We start from the raw sequence: 22,552 nt of genomic DNA on the forward strand, positions 1-22,552 counted from the left end.
ACCGCCCCCCCGACTGCCTCCAGAGACGGACAGCCGGGCAACCCTTCAGGGCTGCTGCGTGGGTCTCTCAGAGAAGGGTTCTCTGGACCCAAAATTGCCAGGAGCCCCCCTGCCTCTGGCACGACGACCTCCCCGTCCTCCTCTGCCACGGAAGGACTGGTTATCCGGAGCAGGTTGGGACTGCTGCGACTTCCAGAACCACATCTTCTTCTGTCCCTTTTGGTTCTTAGAGAAGGACCTCTGGGGAGCTGAGAAGCGGACTCCGACGGCAGACAGCGTCTTCCCATCCTTTTCACTCTGGACTAATGTCTCGCGAACAGTCTTGCCAAACAAGGCAGAACCATCGAAAGGGGCATTCGCGAAGGTCGCCTTGAAGGGCTCAGCAAAATCACAATGGCAGAGCCAGGCCTGTCGCCTCATGACAAGGCCTGCTCCGCTGGCTCTAGCGGCTCCCTCAGTAGTATGAGACAGCAGCCGCATAGATGTATTGGATACAGATCTGAGAGTGGCCATTCGGGTGGAGTAAACCTGTTTATCCTCACTCGAGATGGACTCCGGGGGAGATGCAGCGTATTCTTTAATCAGATCTCGCTGCATCCTAATGACATGTGCCATGTAGTTCAGCGCTCTCAAGGAGAAGGTCGCTGAACTAAAAACTCGCTTCCCAATGCGATCCATCGAACGGGACTCCTTGCCCGGAGGATGGACGGAGGGACTCTCCTGGGCCAATTCCCTCTTCGTGGCTGCAGCCATCATCATGGCATCTACTGGGGGACCCTTACTCCAGTGGGTGCGGTCTGATGGAGGAGAAAGAATGCGGTCCGGGCGCTTAGGGATAGGCTCAATGGTGTCCGGATCCTTCCACGCCCTGATAGATATAAGATCTACCAGGGGTCAGCAGGAGGGGACACCCAAGAGGTAGAAGGGCCGCCTCGAATGCCTCCAAGAACACAGACTCGTCCGAAGAAGCCTTGGGGCAGACCAACCCCTGATCCTTAACATCTCCATGATGTCTCCAAATGAGACGCCCTCAGGGGTGACCTAGGGAGCCTTCCCTTCATCCAAGTCCGTGTCTTCAGTGACGGACTCAGGGGAGTCCATGTGCCTCCTCTTGCACTTGCGCTTCGAGGTACTTCATCGGGGCTGTCCGAGGAGTACTCTTCAGCAGATGGATGTTCCAAGGGAACCACTTGGGACATCGAGGCGGGCTGTCCCTGGGACCGGCTGGTGGGGCCTGGCCCAACTGCAATGGAGTGCGGGATGGAGCCGTGGCAGGGACCGGGGGTCCGGATGTCCTCGACAGTGCACTTTCCATAACGTTGAAAGCCGAGGGGGAGCCAGCTTCTCTAAGCCCCGAGAGCCGACCCCCACTCGGATCCGACGTACGGATCGGAGTCGGAGCCGAAACCGTCGGATCCGAGAGACCAGTGTGCTCCGACCTGGACGGAGCCGAAGACACACCAGCTCCCTCGGATCCGAGGCTCAGCCCTCGGCTCCGAGAGGTTGGGTCCGGCACCAAGCACTCAAGGGATGGGACGGATCCGAGGTGCGCCGACCTATCGGATCCGACCCACCCCGGATCCAAATCTGCACGGCGCCGATAGCTCCGAACCCGTGGTATGGGTCGGAGAAGGAGCTAAGGGGCGAAAAGGGGTCAAGCCCCTCCCGGTTGGGGCTAGGAGCACTCCCATTTGCATTTGGGCCTGGATGAATTTCCTCATCATCCGGTCCATATCAGCTTCGCTCATAGAAAAGGTCGATCTATAGGAGGCCACCGAAGCGGACCTAGAGAGCCGTCTCGGTGACCTCCTGGAAGGGCTAGCCTCCTCCTCCTCGGGTCCAGGAGAGAACCGAGGGGAGTGGAGCCGAGGAGGAGGAAAGCTAGAAGGCACAGGGGAGGCCCGCTTAGATGGAGGAGCCGAACTGGAAGCTTTGGCTCTCCTCTTGTGGTGCTTCTCCCTGTGCCTCTCCTTCTGTCTCTCCCTAGAAGAATCCTTCCCCTCCGGCAACTTTAAGGGAGGTTGAGTCCCAGCCGGAGGGGGAGAACTCACAGCAACAGGTTGCTGACTGGAGGGGGCAGAGGCCGAAGCAGTATCTGGGGGTAAAAGACCCGCCAGCACCAACTTCGACCTCCGTTCCCTTAAAGCCCGGGGGTTGAACCTTGCACAAATGGTACAACCAGAAGACAGGTGTTCAACCCCCAAGCATTTAACGCACCGAGTGTGGCCATCTGCTGGGGACAGCTTATGGCCACACTGCACATTTCGAAAAACAGCCTTAGGGGCTTCAGACATTACACCTAAGGCCTAAACACACACACACACAAACAAACTACGAAAACCCGAGAAAAATTAACTAAAGAGGGAGGAAAGCCTTAACCACACACAACTCTAACTATATTAATAACAAAAATAGAGAATTTGAAAAATTTTCCTGTCAGAAAAACTACACTTATCTCAAACCACGCCAGGAGCTCTAGAATTCCGTTGCTTCTTGAAAAGCGGCAAACGAAATCTGAGGTCAGTCAGGGCTTGGCAAGGGGTTATGGGTAAGAGGGAGGAGCTAGGAGCTCGGAGCCTAAGCTTTTGAATTGCCGGCTCGGATCCGAGATCGGATCCGACACCCACAGGTTGCAGACGAATGAAGTCTGCCTACTTCAGATCGAAAGTTATGTACTTTTCATAAAGCTAGATCCTTGTTGTTCCTCTCTGTCTATATTATCTTGGTTGTTCACCTTGAGGCAGATCTGAGCCAAAAACATTTTCAGAACTTCTGCAGTGATCGAGATCTCCATCTCCCACAATGATAAGAATGCTACTCAGACCAAGTTTGTCCCTAAAACAGAAGGTAATTCCCATAAAAAAATGAAACCCAAGGAATTGTAAGGCAGTAGGAAGGCCTCAGGCAATGTCTGACTTGATTCTGCTGGAGAAAATAGAAAAAATCAGGGTTGTGAAAATTTGAAAGGTGGGAAGGAGGGACATTACGCATCTAAGCACTATGCAGTATATAATTTTTGTATCACATGGTTGTCCCCTCCACCCATCTCAATTGTTTGGGGCAGATTCCCCAGCTACCATGTTTCTTGAGCGGTACCATGGCAGGATACCTTTGAGTATGGTGGAACCAAAAGCTGCTCTGGATCTGAAAATGAGATCCAGTTTGTAATGTTTGACAAAGGTGTGCACTGTAGACCATATTGCTGCTGCACAGACATCCACTGATGACTGTTTGAGAAAGGCAGCAGAAGTAGAAATGGATTTAGTGGGGTGTGCTCTTGGTTTGGCTGAAAAAGATAAACCCTTTGAGTTATAGACAATAGTAATGCACTCCAACAGCTATCCAGACAATGTGAATTTAGAAGCTTTGGATCCCAATTTAGTTTTAGCAAAGGACAAAGATTTGAACATCTTTATGCACAGGTTTTGTGTGATGCAAGTAAGTATACACTGTATTCCCTTGACTGGCAAGTGCATAGACTGACTCAAGGGCGATTCCATTGCTATTTTAGGCACAAAGGCAAGGTTAGGTCTAAGAGTTACTCTTTCTCTTTGTGAAGAGTCAAATAAGGATGCTTGTAAGACAGTATCTGTAGCTCAAAGACTCATCTAGCAAAAGTTACAGCTTTGATAAACAAAGTTTTCAAGAAAGAAACTTCAAATTAGCAAAATATGCAGGCTCACAGAGAAAATGTACAAGGGCTTGCAGCACCAGAATAAGGCCTAAGGAGGAAATGATGATCAGCTCAACCAAGTGGGAGAATGTGAAACAGCTGCCAACTGAACCTTGATGGTAGAGCAACTTACACCTGAATGTAAAAAGCCTACCAAAAAGCCCAATACAGATGGAAGGGGAGCAGCCCCTTGTAAACAGCATAAACAGAAAATGTATTCTGTTTACACTTGTAGATTTTTTTCACTGGAGAGTTTCTGTAAATAAAAAATAAGATCTGAACCACTCTAGATGGCAAGGGAATTACTGGACATCATTACAGGTGGAGAAACTATGCAGTTAGTTTGAGGGATTTAATGTCCAGATGAGTGAAACAATAGAACCATTTATAGAACCAGGACCCATACTGGTCATAGAAAATGAAGCCAAAAAGTATGGGAACCAACTCCGTCAGGCTAAAAGGGTGCAATGAGTTGCCTTGCCAATGAAAGGTTTCTGTAGGAATGTGGTTACCAGCACAAATAGAAGAAAGGCATTTAGGAAACAGTTGGCCAATTATAGACTAAAACACTCATTGGTTACTGTTCCTCTTGAGGAATGAAGACAAAGTAGCTGCTGCAATTTAAATTGGTGAGAGATGCAAAGAGGTTACAGAAAAACTGACCACAGAGGCTGAACATTTCTGCTGCCGATGTCATGTTGAGGGACGACTTGTGAGGTATTAGGATGTACTGACTCAGCCTGGCCACTAGAATACTAGTTTGGCCTAGTATGTGAATTGTTGTTCAAAAGTATTCCAAAGACATTGTCCATTGCCACACTCACAAAGCCTCTTAACACAGCAGGTAAGGAATGCCCTCATCTCCAGAACTTTTATGTGAAGATGGGCCTCCAGACTGGTTCACATTCCTTGAACCATCCTCTACTAGTAATGCTCCCCCACCCGTAATATGGAGGAGGCCATGGGAAGAGAGAGAATACTAACAGACATCCATGATGACCCATGGGGGAATTCTTCAATCAAGATATGTGATGGTGACAAAGGGTAGACAATCTGAATGGATGATGAGGAGGGTAGGATGACAGACACAACTAAACTGATTATGTCCACTGAAGAACCCTCAAAGTATCTTGCATGAATAACCAAGTCTATTGAAGCTGCCATGGAGGACAGAAGTCAAAGGATCAGAAAATGCTGGTACGGTGTGAGAACTGTAGGCCTCAACTCTGGCAACCTCACAATTTGAGACAGTACATCTATATGGCACCCTATGAATTCCCAGGATAGAGTGGGTTATAAACATGACTTTTTGTAGTTTACAGAGATACCTAAGGATTGACACAAGTGAAGCAGTCTCTTGACAGAATTAAAGATTATTTTGTGTTGACTACTAGCGACGATAAAATTTTTGAACAAGAAACAGACACTTTAAAATCATTTTTCACGGCCAGAGGGTATGATTCTGATTAGCTAATGAACATAATACTGGAAACCCATTTGCTAAGATCAGACATGGCTAGACCTATCCTGCACAAGTATCTGTCTGAAAGTTGGTGACACAACCATCCCCTCACAGTCTTCATTGATTCATTATAGAGGGTCATTCCTATTTCCTATTTCTGTAGACAAGTCCCTGATAAGAGACATACGCAAAAACTGGAAAATTATCTTAGGAAATGCAGACTTGGTTAAAATATTAGGAGATAACCCTTCTTTCACTTACAAGAGAGTGAACAATATGAAGTGTCTGCTAGAAAATCATCCCTCCAATGATTTAACAAGATATGGCACACCAGGGACATACAAATGCGGTACATGTAGAGTTGTCCTAATTTAAAAAAAATTTCAGTTTTTCATTCTTGACGTTGTCAGTCTGAAAGCCTTCTCAGGCAAATATAAAGTATTACTGGAATGCTGCAAATCTCAGTGGCAAATGAAACTAAGAGTGGATAAAAATCTAGGGCTGAATGAGTCAGTGAACATTGTGTGTTTTTAGTTAGAGCAAAGACTATAAAATATGTGATTATTCAATGATTTGCTTGTTTATGGTACTACTCAGTCATGTCTATGCTGAATGCTGTTCGCAATGTTTAATAATTCTAACATTATATTTTTAAGGAACATATTTTGTTGAGTATGAGACGATGGGCTGACACTGATCACGTGGCTTTCATGTTACCATTTTTACATTCTGGTGTTGCTTTTGGTTTTTAGATCCTGATAAAATTCTTAATTTATTAAAAAGAAAGAAAGAACTTAGTCTGAACTACTTTCAAGACTCTGTTCATGCTGTTTTTTAGTAGAACCTTTGTTGTTTGATTCTTTTGTGTTTGCAGTAAATCAATCTTATAGGTATGGGAGCACTCAGAACTCTTGTTGTTGGAGATGTGTTGCTACTACTGCTATGGTGGTGAAACCAAACAGCCATGCTCAGTATTGATAATGACTGGCTACTGGCCAGAAATTGAAATACCTTCTCATGGTAGTAGACATTCTGAAGGTCTATTGAATATATTCTGTCCCCCTTTCCTGAGGAGAGAAAGAATGGACTGCACTAAAACCATCTGAAATTTAGTCTTCTTTGCATATGTCTTCAATTTGCTTAGGTTCAATATGGGTCTTAAGTCCCTCTTCTTTTAGCGGACTAAAAAGAACCCTGAGTAGATTGGATCCTTTGTGGTCTGGTGGGACCTCCTAGATGGCATTTTTCTATTAGCTGGGAGATTTCTTGGACTGCAGCCCTTCTTTGATGGGGTGGAACATCTAGAACAGTTTTGTAAGAAGAGGTCAGTTTGGACAGAAATAGAATTATGTAGCCCTTGGATATTATTCTCACCACACAAGAATCCTGATCCTGTGTGATAGCCATCCAGTTTTGAAGGTGAAGAGATAAGCATCCACTGACCACATTCAAAGGGGAGCAGTTGGGAAAATATTTAGGAACTCTGAGGGATTTTTCAGAAAGCAGACCTCTAAATCCTTCATTTTGCAGACCACTCCCACCCCTAGGATGTTGTACATTGGAGTTCCCCCTTCTGTATCAAACACCCCCTTGTCCTGTGTGAGTAGGCCCAGTCTGTGAGAAAGGTTGTGGTAATAGCCCTTGGGTATTTACAAAATACGGGAGAACCACTGTTGCCTGAGCCGGAAGGGAGTCACCACAATATTTTTTGGAGAGTCCTTCTGAATCTTCAAAATGACCACTAGCATCAGTGGAAAACATGGAAAAAGTATACAGGAACATTCTTGTCCAAGAAAATGAAAATGCATCTGTTTTCCAGGCCTTCATGGAAGGTGTCCTGGAGCAAATTTTTGCCAGTTTGTTATGAGTACAGGCAAAAAGATTTAGCTGAGGTGTTCCCAAAATTGGATCAGTTCCTAGATTACAATTCAATTTCCATTCATGATGGTCTGTCCAGGTTCTGCTCAGCTTCTCTGCCACAGAATTTTGCTCTGATGGGATGTAAGATGTCTGTAAAGAGAGACTGCGCTGAAATGCTAAATTCCAGGCTACCATCTCTAGTTTATATTCTATAAGCACTTATAATGGTCTTTGGAACCATAGATGATTGACAGAGTTGACAGCATTTGTTACAAGTAACATCTCATTTACATTTATGTGTTTTGGTCTGTCTTTTTGGTCCAAAGACCCTGGACATTTACTCCCATAGACACCCCTCTCCAAGCAAAGTTTGAGGTGTGTGTAGTTACAGACTGTACTGGAGCTGTAAAGCAACACGGGAGTCATGAATTGAGATAAAACTGTTCTTTCCACCAAAGGAGTTTGCTTTTTACAAATGACAAAGCAAGAATCTGGAATGTCTGGGGATGCACCATACTGATTTTTTTCTCATGCAGAGTCTGGCTAGATTAATCATGAAAATCATGGATGCCATGAATTCTAGTATCTTGAGAAATTCCCTTGCTGAGTACGAAAAACTCAGGAATGGATCTAGGTACAGATTTACATTTTCCTGTGGAAGAAAAGCTCCTTGAGCTAAGGTATGTAGGAGGCACCATTGGAAGGCAATATAGGAAGGAGTCAAGCAAGACTTTTGGATATTTTCTTAAACTTCCAGTCTGTGAAGAAGATCTGTAACCCATGTGAGATATTACTGACATTTTGGAAAAGACTGCAAAGATAGGCAAGTCATCAAAATAAGTAAAACTGTGAATACCTTGCCATCTTCATTATTTATTTATTTGCAGTTTGTTAACCAGGAAAGTCCATTGGGCCAAAATGAGCTCGTTTTCAATGGAGGCCCGGGGAGAAAAGCTCCATATACAATTATTACAAAGCTAATATCAACAAAGTTAACAAGTACAATACAATTTTCAAAAATTACTAAAACACAGTAATATAGAACATAGAATAATAACATTTGAGCAACACAGTAATACAGAAGACAGAATAATAACATTTGAGGAAGGTGTTGTAACATAGTATTGAATGAAATTAAAACATAAGTATTTTGGAGTACATAAGTATAATTAGGGTGCAGGTATTTATGCACTCAAAGTTTTATGAGTTGAGAGGGAGGAAGAATTAGAGGAGGAGAGGAGAACAGTGAAAGGTGAATAGGCTGAGTTATGAGAAAGGAGAAAAGGGAGAGGGAGTGGGAATTAAATGTAGGGAGTCACTAGGCTGAGTTATGAGAAAGGAGAAAAGGGAGAGGGAGTGGGAATTAAATGTAGGGAGACACTAGGGTGAGTTATGAGAAAGGAGAAAAGGGAGAGGGAGTGGGAATTAAATGTAGGGAGTCACTAGGCTGAGTTATGAGAAAGGAGAAAAGGGAGAGGGAGTGGGAATTAAATGTAGGGAGTCACTAGGCTGAGTTATGAGAAAGGAGAAAAGGGAGAGGGAGTGGAAATGAAATAAAGGGAGTCACTAGGCTGAGTTATGAGAATGGAAAAAGGGAGAGGGAGTGGGAATTAAATGAAGGGAGTCACTAGTGTGTGTTATGAGAAAGGAAAAAGGAAGAGGGAGTGGGAATTAAATGAAGGGAGTCACTAGTGTGAGTTATGAGAAATGAGAAAAGGGAGAGGGAGTGGGAATTAAATGAAGGGAGTCACTAGGGTGAGTTATGAGAAAGGAAAAAGGGAGAGGGAGTGGAAATTAAATGTAGGGAGTCACTAGGCTGAGTTATGAAAAGGGAGAGGGAGTGGGAATTAAATGTAGGGAGTCACTAGGGTGAGTTATGAAAAGGGAAAAGGGAGAGGGAGTGGGAATTAAATGTAGGGAGTCACTAGGGTGAGTTATGAGAAAGGAGAAAAGGGAGAGGGAGTGGGAATTAAATGTAGGGAGTCACTAGGGTGAGTTATGAGAAAGGAGAAAAAAGGATGGGAGAGCAGAAATGATATAGAGGGGGTTAGGTGGGGTGAGAGCATGAGCATTCCCAGTGAGAAGAGAGATGGGAATGGAGCATAGTCTTGAAGGTCGAGTGGTTCTGGGTGATTTGAATGTGGGGGGGTGGATTCCATAGACGAGCAAGGGAGAAAGACAGGAGAAATTGACCAGGTGAGCATAAGGGTTTGTACACTTCTAGAAAGGTTCTGGTTACTGGACCTGAGTAGACTGTCAGGATGATGTAAGGTGAGTAAGGAGGAGGGGGAATGGCAGTTAGAGGGTTTGAAAATGAGTTTGTTAGCAGTTGGATATAAGAGAGATAGTGAGAGAGTTCCAGCCAATTCAAGGAGTGAAGTGCATCACAGTGGTGGGAAGAGGATTTGTTCCCAGTAGCAAACTTAGAAATTTTATTGTAGCAAAATGACAGTTTTGACTTTAGGGAGGATTGAGGGTTGGCGAGAAGAGGGGCTCCATACAAGAAAGAGGGGATGAGGTAGGAAATAGAAAGTACATGTTTGGATGAGGGAGTGAGATAATGGCTGTGACGATACCGCATTTAGAGCTTTTGGTGTGTTTTCTTAATACTAGTTTTTATGAATGTCAAACTTTAAATGTTCATCAATGATAACACCTAGAAGTTTTGCATGGGAGACTATTTCAATGGGAATCTTATTCTGACTGACTATGGAGAAGGAATTTTTATCAATAGAGGTGTTTTTAGATGAGGTAAAGATCATGATTTTAGTTTTGGATGCATTGAGAGAAAGGTGATTATTCAGCATCCAAGACTCAGTACACGAGAAGGCATCTTGTGTTAGTTGCTTAAGTTTGGGGAGGGACTGAGTATAGCAAACTATGGTGGAATCGTCTGTGTATTGGACAAGCTTGGTATTAGGAATGCACTGATGAAAATTATTAATGAAGATGTTAAAAAGTATGGGACCCAGTATAGAGCCTTGTGGAACTCCAGTTGGGGGGTGAAGGAAGGAAGAGGTACTATTGTTCTATTTGACTGCTCACTGTCTATTAGAAAGGTAATTGGAAAACCAGTTAATAGAGGAGGAGGAGAGATTGAGAAGAGAAGTTTGTGGGAAACAGTATCAAAGGCCTTTGATAAGTCTAGGAGAAGGGTCGACACAATGTTGCCAGAGTCTCGGGAGCAGTTGATGACGTCAAGGAAGGAGAAAAGGGCAGTGGTAGTACTATGTCCAGGTCTAAATTTATGTTGAGTTGGAGAAAGAAGTTGATTGTCTAGGAAGTAGGGAAGGAGTTGCAAGTGTATACATTTTCCAAGGACTTTTGAGATAGGGGACAGGATGGCTACAGGATGGAAGTTGGAGATTTTAGTATTGTTGCCTCCTGTGAAGAGGAATGATGAATGCTTTTTTCCAGAGGAGGGGTACATAGGATTCTTGGACTGAATGGTTGATAAGTACGGTGATGGGAAGGGCTATGCCATCTGCAGCTAGCTTGAGAAAGTTAGATGGAAGGATGTCTGGGGCATGAGAGCATGGTTTTAGTTTTAGTAGAAGTTTTTTATGGTGTGTAGAGAGAAAGGCTGTATGGTAAATGGGGGGGATGAGCAGTGTTGATATCAGTGGGACTAAAGTTGAGGGTGTTGGATGAGGGTGGAGGAGAAGTGTTACTGGAAAATGATGTGGTGAGCTTGGCTATTGAATCAATAAAGAGAGAGTTGAATCGGGTAGCCAAATATATGATCTGAAGAGTTAAGGTCAATGCGGGGATTGTCTTTTTTGCCAGGAGAGAGGAGAGCAGATATACTGTTCCAAATTTTTTTGGCATTGGATCTATGATTGGAGTACTAGGACTTTTGGTCTAAAGCAATTTATTTTTTCACTTTATTACAAAGTTGCTTACACTCAATAAGGGTGTTAGGTGTTTTAGATTTATGGTAATGCTTCCAAGCTTTATCTGGGAGATGCATAAGGGTAATATTTGCTTTAGTTAGCCAAGGGGTAGACTTGGTTTTGATTCTTTTAGTTCTGGGGGAGTGAAGCTAAACAGCAGGTTATTGAATGTAGTACTGATGTATGTAACAGCGTCATCAAGAGGGAGAGTTTTTACAGGGTTCCAGTTCATATGTTTTAGTGAGTCAGAGAAAGCTAGAGGGTTGAAGTTTTTTAGGGTATGAGTTGTTATGTAGTTGTAGTGAATATGGAGGGAGGATGGTGAGCGACGAGCAAAGGCAGGGAGATGATCGCTGAGGGAGTCGGGTAGGGTGCCATTGTCAGAAATGGAGTTGGGGTGAGAAACTAATATCCAGGCCAGAATACTACCAAAGTTGTTATCTTTATTAAATCTGGTACGAGAGGTAATTAATTGGGTGTAGTTGTATAGGCTTACATTCTGAGGTGATGTAGGTGATTGAACAGATGCCCAGTTTATAGTTATGTCACCTAGGAGTATAGTTTCATTGTTTATATTGGATGAGAACCAAGACAGAATATCTTCAAGAATGGGGATGTGATTTCCTGGTGGAATATAAAGAGCAGCTATACATATGTTTTTATGGTTATTAATTTTTAGGAGGGCCAGGATTAGTTCAGCTGTTGCGAACTGGGGTAAAGGCTTGGTAAAGGGTGTCACTGTTAGGGAGGAGGAGAAAAGTAGGGCTACTCCACCACCTTTCTTTAGAGTTCTGTCATTTCTTATGATCTTGTAGCTGGGAGGGGTAATTTTGGAATCTTTTATGTGGGGTTTTAGCCATTTTTCAGTGATAGGGAGAATGTCAGGGTGGTAATGGGAAAGCCAGGCATGAAGAGTAGGAAGTTTATTGCATAAACTGTGAGTGTTAATGGTAGCAAAAAGGAGAGATTTATGGTGAGAGAGTGAGGAAGACAAGTTAGGGTTAGAAGCATGATTGTCTGACGGTCCGAGATTAGGATGTATGTCACAAAAGAGGAGATTAGAGATTAGTTGGAGTAGGAAGGAGGTAAGGTCTTTAGATTCTTTGGAGTTGGAGTTGAGAGCAGGGTAGCTGGAGAGGCATGGATTGTGAGGGACTGGGACTGTATTACAGATATCAGGAAGAATCTTTCTAGTAAAGAGGAGAAAGTCATTATAGTAATTTAGGTGAGGAGAGATATAAATTGAGAGGTGAGATTGTTTTAAGGCATGTATTGAAGTTGTATGATAGAGAGGGGAGTAAGAAAAGTCAGGTAGTCTGGTAAGATAGAGTAGGCAGTAGAGGAGGAAAGGTAGACATATTAATAATAGAGTATGTGTAAGCTTGATTTGCATGGTAGTGTAAGATTACGGTATGCAGTGAGGATGTGCAGAGGGGAGAAGGAATTAGCAGAAGGTAAAGTGGTGTGAGGTCTTTGACAGTAAGAATGGGGAAGCAGAGAATGTAGGAATAGGTAAGGGGAGGGTTGTGGGTAGTGGAAAAAGGAGGGGTTAGTGGCTGAGGAGGTAGGTGGGGATTGTTCAGATAGGCTGAATATTAGAGGGGTGTGGTTTTGGGGTTATGCGTGTAGAGGCACTGGGGGCAGGTGGAAATTGGGGGCAGGGTGGGGGAGCAGAATGAGCCCAAAGGGGAAACAGAGCAGGCAGAGCTGAGAAGGAGGAAGGAGCAGAAGAGACCAACAAAAACAATAGGGTATCACTTTGTGAATACTCTTGGAGCAGTAGATAACCTAAAGGGTAATGCAGAGAAATGAAAGTGTAATCCAGCCACAAGGAAACCTTAAGGAATTTTTGAAATCTAATGTTATAAGAATGGGGAATGATAGGTAATAGGCTGTGAAGGAATAACATTCTAAATTCGGAACTATCAAAAACTGGTTTAGAAAATAAAGCAACAAGACTGATTTCCAGGAAGCTCATTTCTTTAGTACCAGAAACATTCATGAATAAAAGCCTTTTCCTATCAGTGGAGGAGGAACAGTGATTATACCCAGGGAGTCAGCAGATAATGAATGCTAGGAGGGGAAAAAAAAGTTTGATTTGGTGGTTGAGGAGGAATCCCCTGAAAAGGAGGGAGGGATTCCCAATGCTATCTATATCCCTGATGTATCACTTTAAGAACCACTTGCTTGAGGTTATCTGTTGCCAAAGAGAGAAATGGAGAGCCAGAATTTGGGGAAGATTTAAAGGCTTGCCAGGGTTAGGGGGACATTCTGCAAATAATTATTCAGATTCATTTCTTTTTTTTTTTTTCAATTCTTCGTTTTTTTCAGTTTTTCATTTTGCTGTCCTCATTTCTTGGGGTGCCTCCTTTCTTTCTGGAGCCCCTTTTCATTGTTTTTTGAATGTCTGCTTGTCAGAACCTTGCTGTGTCTATTTATTTTGCTTTTAAAAGTAAGGTGCAGCAGTAGTTGTAAAACACTTGACAAACTTGGGAGAAGTAAGGCTGAAAAATTTCAGTAACCCATGAATCAGCTTCCCTCTCTCATCACACTTTTGCAGGACCTCAGCAACAGATGGTCCAAAAACAGCCTCTCTAGAATTCAAAATTTCAGCTTTAACATTCTCAGGCAGACATTGTGTACTCAGCTAAAAAAACTTTCTCATAACAGTTCCAGTAGCAGCAGTTCTGGAAAGGGTGTCAGCTGAATCATAATCACACTTCAAAGAGTGTTTAGCAACTTGAGACATAAAAACAATACAATTACACAAATAGTGGAAATGTAGGTATAATGTTCCTCATATTCTCAAAAGCAAGCAAGCATACTCTTTAACATAAGAGCGTGACAATTAAGAATTCTAAAAATAAATGTCCCCAAATCTTTCAAAGGTTTTCCCATTTTTATCAGACGGGAGACATATGCATTTAGCAGAATTTACCAAAGAAATCCCCAGAGTCAGGTGTGGAATTAGAAAAAAAAATTGTGTGTGTGTGTGTGTGTGTGTGTGTGTGTGTGTGTGTGTGTGTGTGTGTGTGTGTGTGTGTGTGTGTGTGTGTGTGTGTGTGTAACAATGTATCTGCTGTCTTAGGAACAGCAGGCTGGCTGTCAGGCAAGTTACAAGCTGTAATAAAAACAGCAACATGAACAAAATATACTGGAGCAGATTTGGGGAATTCCAATTATAATAAATCATAATAATCATTTAAAGATAGTGGAATATCATTATGATTTATTATAATTGGAATTCCCCAAATCTGCTCCAGTATATTTGGGGAATTCCAATTATAACAAATTATAATAATCATTTAAAGATAGTGGAATATCATTATGCTCCCACTGAAATAACTGATTTATTATGGATAAGACTTCAGAAAAGGAAAATTATTCTTTTTAGGGACTATCAGAAGAAATACTCTCCTCAGAGTCAGGATCTGTTACCTGAAGAAAAAAACAGCTGTCCCCCACAATTACTTATTGGTTGCTAAATTCTGAAATTCTTCAGAAACTAAACAGTTCCTTTTCCTCTTACTAGAAACAGAATGGTCAAGAGTCTGAACTAAGCCCTGAGCTAAACCAAATAAATCACTCCTGTCTTTAGTAACAGTCAGGGAAAACATAAATGTTTAAATTTCTGCTTCTTTACAACAGGAATCTCCAAAGAGGCAGACTGATTCATGTCAGGGACATCATAAAGGACAGCAGGCATCCTTAGTCCAGCTGGGCAGACAAGCATTCCCTGCTCTTTTCTCTAAGATTGATGAGACTGGTTCTTCCTTGCCCACCAAGGGCACACCAACAGCCCTGGTCTGTGGTGGCTGAAGGGACTATACCAGAGTAGGAGATGATTGGTCCAAGGAACTAGAAATAACCACAGCAGAGTCACCTATTTGTGGCTGAAGAAAATTTGTAGCCTGCTGAAGTGGAAAATGCTAACTGAAAACTTTTTTCATTATATGGCTGAACAGAGGAGGAACTGAAAAACTGGTAAGCTATTCCATGGTAAAGGCAAACATGGAGCTTGAAACCAGAGAAGGACTAACTGCAATGGTCAATAACACAGGCAAGTAATAAAAAAGTATTTTTCAACCAAAAAATGCAGTAAAAAGCACTAAACACTTATGCCAACACCTGAAAGTATTTTAAACAAAGTATGAAGTAGAAAAACGGTGAAAAAATAAGGTTTTAACAACTTTTTTCCACAAAGTTAAAAGACACTTCACTGTAAAGAATGACAGAAAGTCAAGGGACAGTCCAGTAAAACACTGTTTCTAAGCTTAAAATAATTAATTACACAGAAAAAAAGTTAAGTTTCTGTTAAATAAATGTGGAAGGTTTTCCCTTGAAGAGAAATTATCTATCCAGAACTGGAGAAATGCTAGCCAACCATCTATCCTTGAAAGCCTGCAAAAAGAGTGCTCTTCTCTGGCAGGAAAGCTCTGAAGGGTTTGGTACCCAAACCACTGGATTTCTTTAGCTCTACTAGAGATATTAACAGTTTAGGTGCACAGAAGGTGCCCTGAAGCACTGCAAGCTGGCTGGCTGTTATATCCTGTGCTGTACATAACCCATATAGCTAAGGCTACTGCAGCAGTGATCAAACGATGATATCTTCATGCACTCAACCCTCAGTTGATATCATACCAGGCCAGTCAATGAAGACATAGGACAACAAGGCATAATGCAGTACATTCAGAAGACCTAGTTTCTTAACATCTGGAATTGCCAGTATTCCTGTTTCTAAAGTGAACAACTTCTTATCATTGGGAATAGTGTAGCTCAAAAGAGACATTTAAATGAGTGAAAAGTTTTCTTTTCACATCCACTAATGTATACACTTTATTTAAAGTGGAGAAGTTTTTAGGTGACCACTCCAAAGACAGAATTTAAGATGCCCACACACACACACTCTAGTTAAAAAAATAAACTCACTCACATTTGTGTATACTGTCTATGTCAGCTGGGTCCTGCAGGATTTTTGTCAGTCCTTCAAGCAGCATGGCTGCTTTGTGATAGCGAAATGTTATGTCTTCTGTTTGCTGGAACATCTCATCCAGAGCTGTTGACTGAACCTACAAGCAACACACCAGTGTATTACATGTGATCTCAAACATTTTGACTATTTTGGTTCAATTACATGACCTCAACAGTAGACTACTTACAGCACAGTATAGGTTCAGAGGTTCAGTTTTATTCATATGGAGTACTACAGTAGTATTTACCAGTCCACAGTGATAGCCCAATAATGCAACTCAAAGCAACATTATTACAAGTTATTGGTTCTAAAAAGAAATCAGTTTTGTACTTCCCTTTTATATTCTTAAGTGTTTCACCAAAAGGATATCAAACACATTTACAACAGAACTGAATGCTTCTCACTTCAACAGTTGACACTTTTTGTTACAAATCTTAAATATTCTGTGATATGTTGGCAGCATTTTTAAAAGTTATTTACTACAGTGGAATTGAAGGCAGTAGAGATCTGTAAAAAGAAAAAGCATCTGCTGGCATGAACAGAATTTTATGGCCATCTAGGAAATTCACAAAGCTTTATTATTACAATGTTCAAAGCTTGAATGAAAGAGTTACCTCTTTACTCTGTAGTATACAGACTATTTAGGAGGGGACCTTTGTCTTATCTTTGAGGCAACTTAGTTGTGCTTGAAAACCTACAATGAGTGGACATGGAGAGGCAAATAATTGAAAGAGCAGTTTTATGCCAAAGGACACTGTTAACAATGGAAAAGGTGGGGGAGGAGCCTCACAAAGATAATCTATCATGCTTAAGGACTAAGGTTCCCATGGTAGTAATATAACAGGCCGCAATCACAGATATGAAAAAGCAGCCCTGATGACTACATGAGACAGCAATCAAACTACATGACTGCCACTTGCTGGTAAATTGATGCCCCCATTTATGAAACTATGAATTAATTGACAAGATCAGAAAGGAAGATGAAATGGTAATGATTATAAAAATACCAGTGTTTCTCATTAAAAGAAGATAACAACTACAGCGGCAAAATTTAGAAACTGTCCTGTAACAAAATTCTTGAGTATGCCAAGTATTGTCATTTCAACAGTAAATTAAGGGCTCTAACTATACATGTACATTACTTTAAAAGCAGTGAATAAATGAACACATAAATAAAACAAATACTTAAACTCCTTTTATTAAAGTAAAAGAATAAGTGGTGATAAGCACTTCTGTACTTAGAAGTACTTCATAAGATCAAAATGCAATGACTAGTTTCTTATATCACAAAAAGAAGAACACAATCACAGGGTAAGGTATCACCTCACAAATAAAGACAAGTCTTCTTTTGGACTAGCTTCTTATATGCTCATTTCTATGACATCATAACAGAGAAATTTTGTCTTACATGTCTCATCCAGGCATTCAGTAGGAACCCCAGTAATTGTGGTACGGGCTGCAGTAAAAAGGCCGTATTTCCACATTGTGCAGAAAAGCAATTTAGAGACACAGACGCAATGAGGATAGACTCCATTATTGACCAATTTGCATGTCCCTGAATCCCTGCTCACTACCATGAGTGCAGATTAGTACTTACTGTAGTAGTTAACAGTGGTGATGGACACATTAAGCAAGCACAGCACTCCTCCCACTCAATCACACACAACATATACCACACCTGACTTTTTTGTCAGAACACCTACAATTTCTCCTTTTTCCTAACCTGATAAATCATGGATGATTATAGTCAGTCAGTAATGCAAGACATTAGAGCTTTCCACTTCATACCCTTCAGGAAATGCATGCTAGTGCAAAAGCTGTTATTCTAGCAACCTTCTAAGAGGAATACTTAAAATTTGTCCATGTGTTTGTGTTCCACCAGTAGTTTTGAAGTTGTGTACATTTCAAAGGTTGCGAGGTATGGCTTTGTCTTCCCTGTCTCACTCCCTTGTAACTCACAAACTGTTGGAGACATCCAATAATGCCCAAGACCCTCAACATATGCCAGAAAATCACTTGTTGCACTAACATATCAGTTATCTCAGTGAGCTAATGCTGGTGTTTACTGTAGAAAAGTTGCACGATTCAAAACTTTTTCCTCATCTTATAATTTACATTTTTTAAATAACTTTTTCCCCTTATATCCCTGGTGCCTCTTGATGGTGCAGAGGTCTGGTACAGTATGATTATATACACTTACCATAAATATGGATGTTCGAGTGTATTCACTGTTGCAGTCCTGACTTATGGGATTTCCTGCTTTGGAAGCCCTTGGTCAGCCTGACTACCAGAGTAAAAAAACATACTCCTCCCTGAGCTAGCGGATACCCCACCCTGATGTCATGATGGCTGGGTATAAAGGGAGCTAGCCGACATCATGACATCAGTTTTGTCTTGCCCCTAGAAGGTAGGAACCCCATAGCTGAATCATAAGTAAGGGACCAGGTAAGACAAAAGGACTTGTAGGGCATCCCTGCAGAGGGTCCTCTGGAAGAGGATGACAGAGAAAAAGCTGTTATTGTAAGGAGAATACAGGGGATGGAGGAAGGGAAAGAAGACTGCAAGAGTGAAGACACTCGCACATCTACATTTATGGTAAATGTACACAACTGTACTATGTTCTTTGTGCTTCGATTTTGCAGTCCTGACTTATGGGACGATTCCCAAAGCTGAAATGAGGGTGAAAGGTGCCTTAATGGGAAGAGAGGCTGCCCTACAACAAGACGGCAGTGGCAAATCCTGGTCTGGACTTGGAGAAGGCTGACAGGTGGTAGTGCTTGGTAAAGGTATGCACTGATGACCAGGTAGCTAATTCCAGGATGTCTTTGGTAAGCGTCCCCTTAGGAAAGCAGTGAAGGTAGAAATGGCCCTAGTTGAATTTGTCCTAACAGATTCAGGGGGCTTTTTTCCATGGTAGGTGTAACAAAAGGAAATACAGTGGGAGATCCACTTGAAGACAGTTTACTTGGAGACTGGTTTTCCTTCAGAGCCCATGGCAAAGGAAACAGTTGTTCTGATTTTTTGAAAGTTTAGTCCTGTCAATGTAGTAGTGAAGTTGCCTGTGTACATCCAAAGAGTAAAGGATTTTTCCCCTTGATTCTGTGACTTAGGGAAAAGGTAGGCAAGTGTATGGCTTTGTTCAGGGAAGTATCCATGACTACTCTGGGCATAAAGGAAGGATTTGCTCTGTGTGACACTCTGTCTGGGTGGAAGATAAGAAAGGCCTTCACTGCCATGAGGGCCTGCAACTCAGAGACCCTCCAGGCTGAGGTGATAGCCAGTAAAAGGGCAATATTCCAGGTCAAGAATTTTAAATCAGCTGATGCAGCTGGTTCAAGGGGGGGGGGGGGGTACAGTCAATTTTTCTAGAACAAAGTTGAGGTCCCAAGGAGGGGTGGGTTGTCTCCTGGGAGGTCTGATATGCAGCACTCCCCTAAGGAACTGTTTTATTATGGAATAGGAAAAGATAGGGGTAAGAGTAGGGATGTGGGGTGAAATGGCAGAAGCATGAATCTTAATGGATGAGAAGGACAGGCCTTTGTCCACCAAGATAGCGAGGTAGTCCAAAATGGCTGAAATGCTGGTTGAGATGGGGTTGAGGCCTTGTTGCCGACATGAAAGAGAGAATCTTTTCCACTTGGCAGAGTATGCTTTCCTAGTACTGGATCTTTTAGATTCTTTTAGGATATTAAGCACCTGACTATTCGGGTTGTTCAGGGTAAAATTTTTATGAATTATCCAGGCAGAGAGTCTAGAGTCTGCAGGCTGAGGTGCATGAACTTTCCCTTTGCCTGAGTCAGCAGACCCACTCTCTGGGGTAACTGCCAATGTTTTTTTTTTGTCAAACCCAGTAGCAGTGGGTATCAGTGCTGCCTGGGCCAGTCTGGAACTATTAGGATGACATTTGGTCCTTCTTCCCTGATTTTTAGAAGAACCCTTGGAAGGAGAGGCAGGAGAGGAAATGCATAAAGATACAGATGGCTCCAGAAGAAGGAGCAGGCATCTGTTTTCCAGGCTGTGTGAAGTTTGCTCCTGGAACAGAATATTTTTAACTCAGCATTTTTATCTGTGGCAAAGAGGTTCTATTTGAGGGGATCCCCATTTTTGGACTACACTGAGAAATGTTTCCAGATGCAGCTGCCAGTCGTGGGGCTCCATTAAGTGTCTGCTGAGGTGGTCTGCTAGAGTGTTCTGAGCCCCAGGAAGGTACTGAGCCATTAGGTGCAACTCCATAGCTTTGGCTGTCTCCCAGAACTGCAGTGCCAGACAGCAAAGATGGTAGGAGTGGGTACCCCCTTGTTTATGTATCACATGACTGTTGTGTTGTCTGTTTTGATAAGCAGCACCCCGGGTTCCAGTGATCCTTGAAGGCCACCACTCTTCTGTACTTCCATCAATTCCTTCCAATTTATGTGCTTGTGCCGGAGGTGCTCTTCCCATTTGCTGTGGGATAGGAGGTGTTGGAAATGGCCTCCACAGGCTGTGTCTGATGCTTCTGTGGTTAAGGTTTGGCTCTGAGGGATGAACCTGAAAGGGAGACCCTGGTTCTGTGCACGATTGTGACCACCAAGCCAATTCCTCTCGGAGGCAGGGAATTAGGTGGATTTCTGTCTCCAGGTACTGTGAGTGATGGCAACACAGATTCCTGAGATACCACTGAAGTTTCCTCATGTGTAACCTGGCCAGAGGGATCGTTAGTACACAGGATGTCATGTAGCCCAGTGCTCTGAGGAATACCCTGGCTGAGAGGCATTTCCTCTGCATAATGTCCTGGAAGTATTGGGTTAAAAAGTAAGCCTTGTCCGGGGGAAGGAAGGCCTTCTGGAGGGAGGAGCCTAGCAGAGCCCTCAAGAACACTATCCTGGTGGAAGACTTTGTGTTGTATTTGCTGAAGTTTGTAGTGAACCCTAGAGAAGAGAGAACGGCCTGGGTGAAGGCCAGATCCTTGAGGAGCTTGGATTGATTTGTGGGCCAAATTAGGCAGTCATCCAGATAAGGGTAAATCTGGATGCCTCTTGTTCTGCAGAAGGAGATCACAGGGGCCAGACATTCGGTGAAGACCCTGGGAGCTGTAGACAAGCCAAAGGGAAGTGCAGAGACTTGAAAGTGACTGGAATTGCTTTGAAGCAAAGAAAACTTCTGCAGGATTTTTCTATAGGGATGTGCAAGTTTGGCATCTTTCAGGTCCAAGGTAACAATCAGAGCTTGAGGTGTGATCATGGAAAGAAGCTTTTGAAGAGTAAACATTTTGAATTTTGGGACAAGGAGGGACTGACTGAGAATGGACAGATCCAGGATAGGGCACCAAGAACCTTCTTTCTTGGGGACCAACAACAGCCTGGAGTAAAAACATTTTCCTACCTCGTGGTCTGGTACTGGTTCCACAGAGCCCCGAGAGCACAGGCTGTGAGTCTGTGAAATGGCCTCTGCCATCTGGTTTTGTGGCACACCAGGGTAGCCTGAGAATCTTAATAATTCTTTGAAAATGAGCTTGTAGCCATTTGAGATTACTTTCAGAACCCACTTGTCAGAGGTGATGAGGGTCCATGTTTCCTTGAACAGGGAAAGTCTTCCTCCTATCTTGTCTGGGGTTGGGGGTAGGGAGTTGGGTGAGTCATTGCTGAGCTCTGCTAGGGTCCTTTGGCTAGAACTCCCCATCCTGAATGTTCCTGAGGACCACTGCCTTGCCCTCTGCGATTGCTGATGCTGCCTGTGAGGCCTTTCCCTTTGGGCTTTCCTCTGACTGGGTTTTGATTAGGAGGGAAAGAAACAATGCTTAGTGGGAAAATTCCTACTGAACCTAGGAGGCTGAACTTGGAGGAAGTCCTTGACTGTTTGCATGGACTTTGCTTTATTTCCATCTTTTTTAACACAGCCTCAGCCTTTGTTCCAAAAAGGGAGTTCTTATCCAGGGGTGCATCTAGCAGTTTAGATTTGACATGCTCCAGTAATGTTTGTTGCCGAAGCCAAGCATGTCTTCTGATGACTGAGTCAGAGACAGTAGCTCAGGAAGATGCTTCTATGGCATCATATCTGCAGTGCAATGAGTGCCTAGTAAGCGGGGAACTGGAATGGCAGAGATCCAGCAATTCCTTAGAGGTGTTCTTATCCTCTAGGGAGGAAATATTTTGCTTCATTTTTTTCCCAAAATACTCTGGTGGTATTTTATCATATGAACCTGGCAATTGAGGGCCCTTATGACCAGGGTAGATGAACCATAAACCTTCTTCCCAAATCTGTCAAGGACCCTGCTTTGTTTGTCTGTAGGTAGTGGGTTTTTGAAGTACTGACCCTAATTCCTTTCAGGTCTGGGGTGACAATCTTTGGGTTAGCAGAGACATTTGTAAAAAATGAATTTATGTGAGTCCAGTACCCTGTAAAATCTGTATGGTTTATGAGGGGCTAGGGGAAGAGAGTCTGTATTGAGAGATGATTCCAAAAAGACATCAACTACACCTTCCAAAACTGGAAGGATAGCCAAGGTTTTGTGTTGAGGGAGATCAAGGAACTCCCTGACCCTCTGTTTTGCTTGGGGGTACTCCTGTGCCTTGCACTGGAAAAAAAAAAACTCTCACATGGCATGCAATGTCTCCCCAAAGGTAATGTCCTCAGGGGATGAAGCAAATGGCAACACCTCTTCTGAATCAGAATCTTCAAAGGAGGTAAGGTAGGGTTTCTCTTCAGTGAAAGAG

General features: G+C 42.9%; 1 protein-coding gene across 1 annotated transcript in view; it reads right to left on the bottom strand.

Annotated features, from left to right (window-relative positions):
- ULK2 (unc-51 like autophagy activating kinase 2) overlaps positions 1-22,552 on the bottom strand; it is a 711,692-nt gene that overhangs the window by 57,055 nt on the left and 632,085 nt on the right. The window contains exon 27 of the mRNA XM_044054320.1: positions 15,822-15,957. Coding sequence (XP_043910255.1) covers positions 15,822-15,957 — 136 coding nt within the window. The remainder of the gene's footprint in view (positions 1-15,821; positions 15,958-22,552) is intronic.

The sequence above is a fragment of the Protopterus annectens genome, chromosome 13.part0 (genome assembly GCF_019279795.1).
Source record: "Protopterus annectens isolate FY-2018-M chromosome 13.part0, PAN1.0, whole genome shotgun sequence".
Lineage (NCBI taxonomy): Eukaryota > Metazoa > Chordata > Ceratodontiformes > Protopteridae > Protopterus > Protopterus annectens.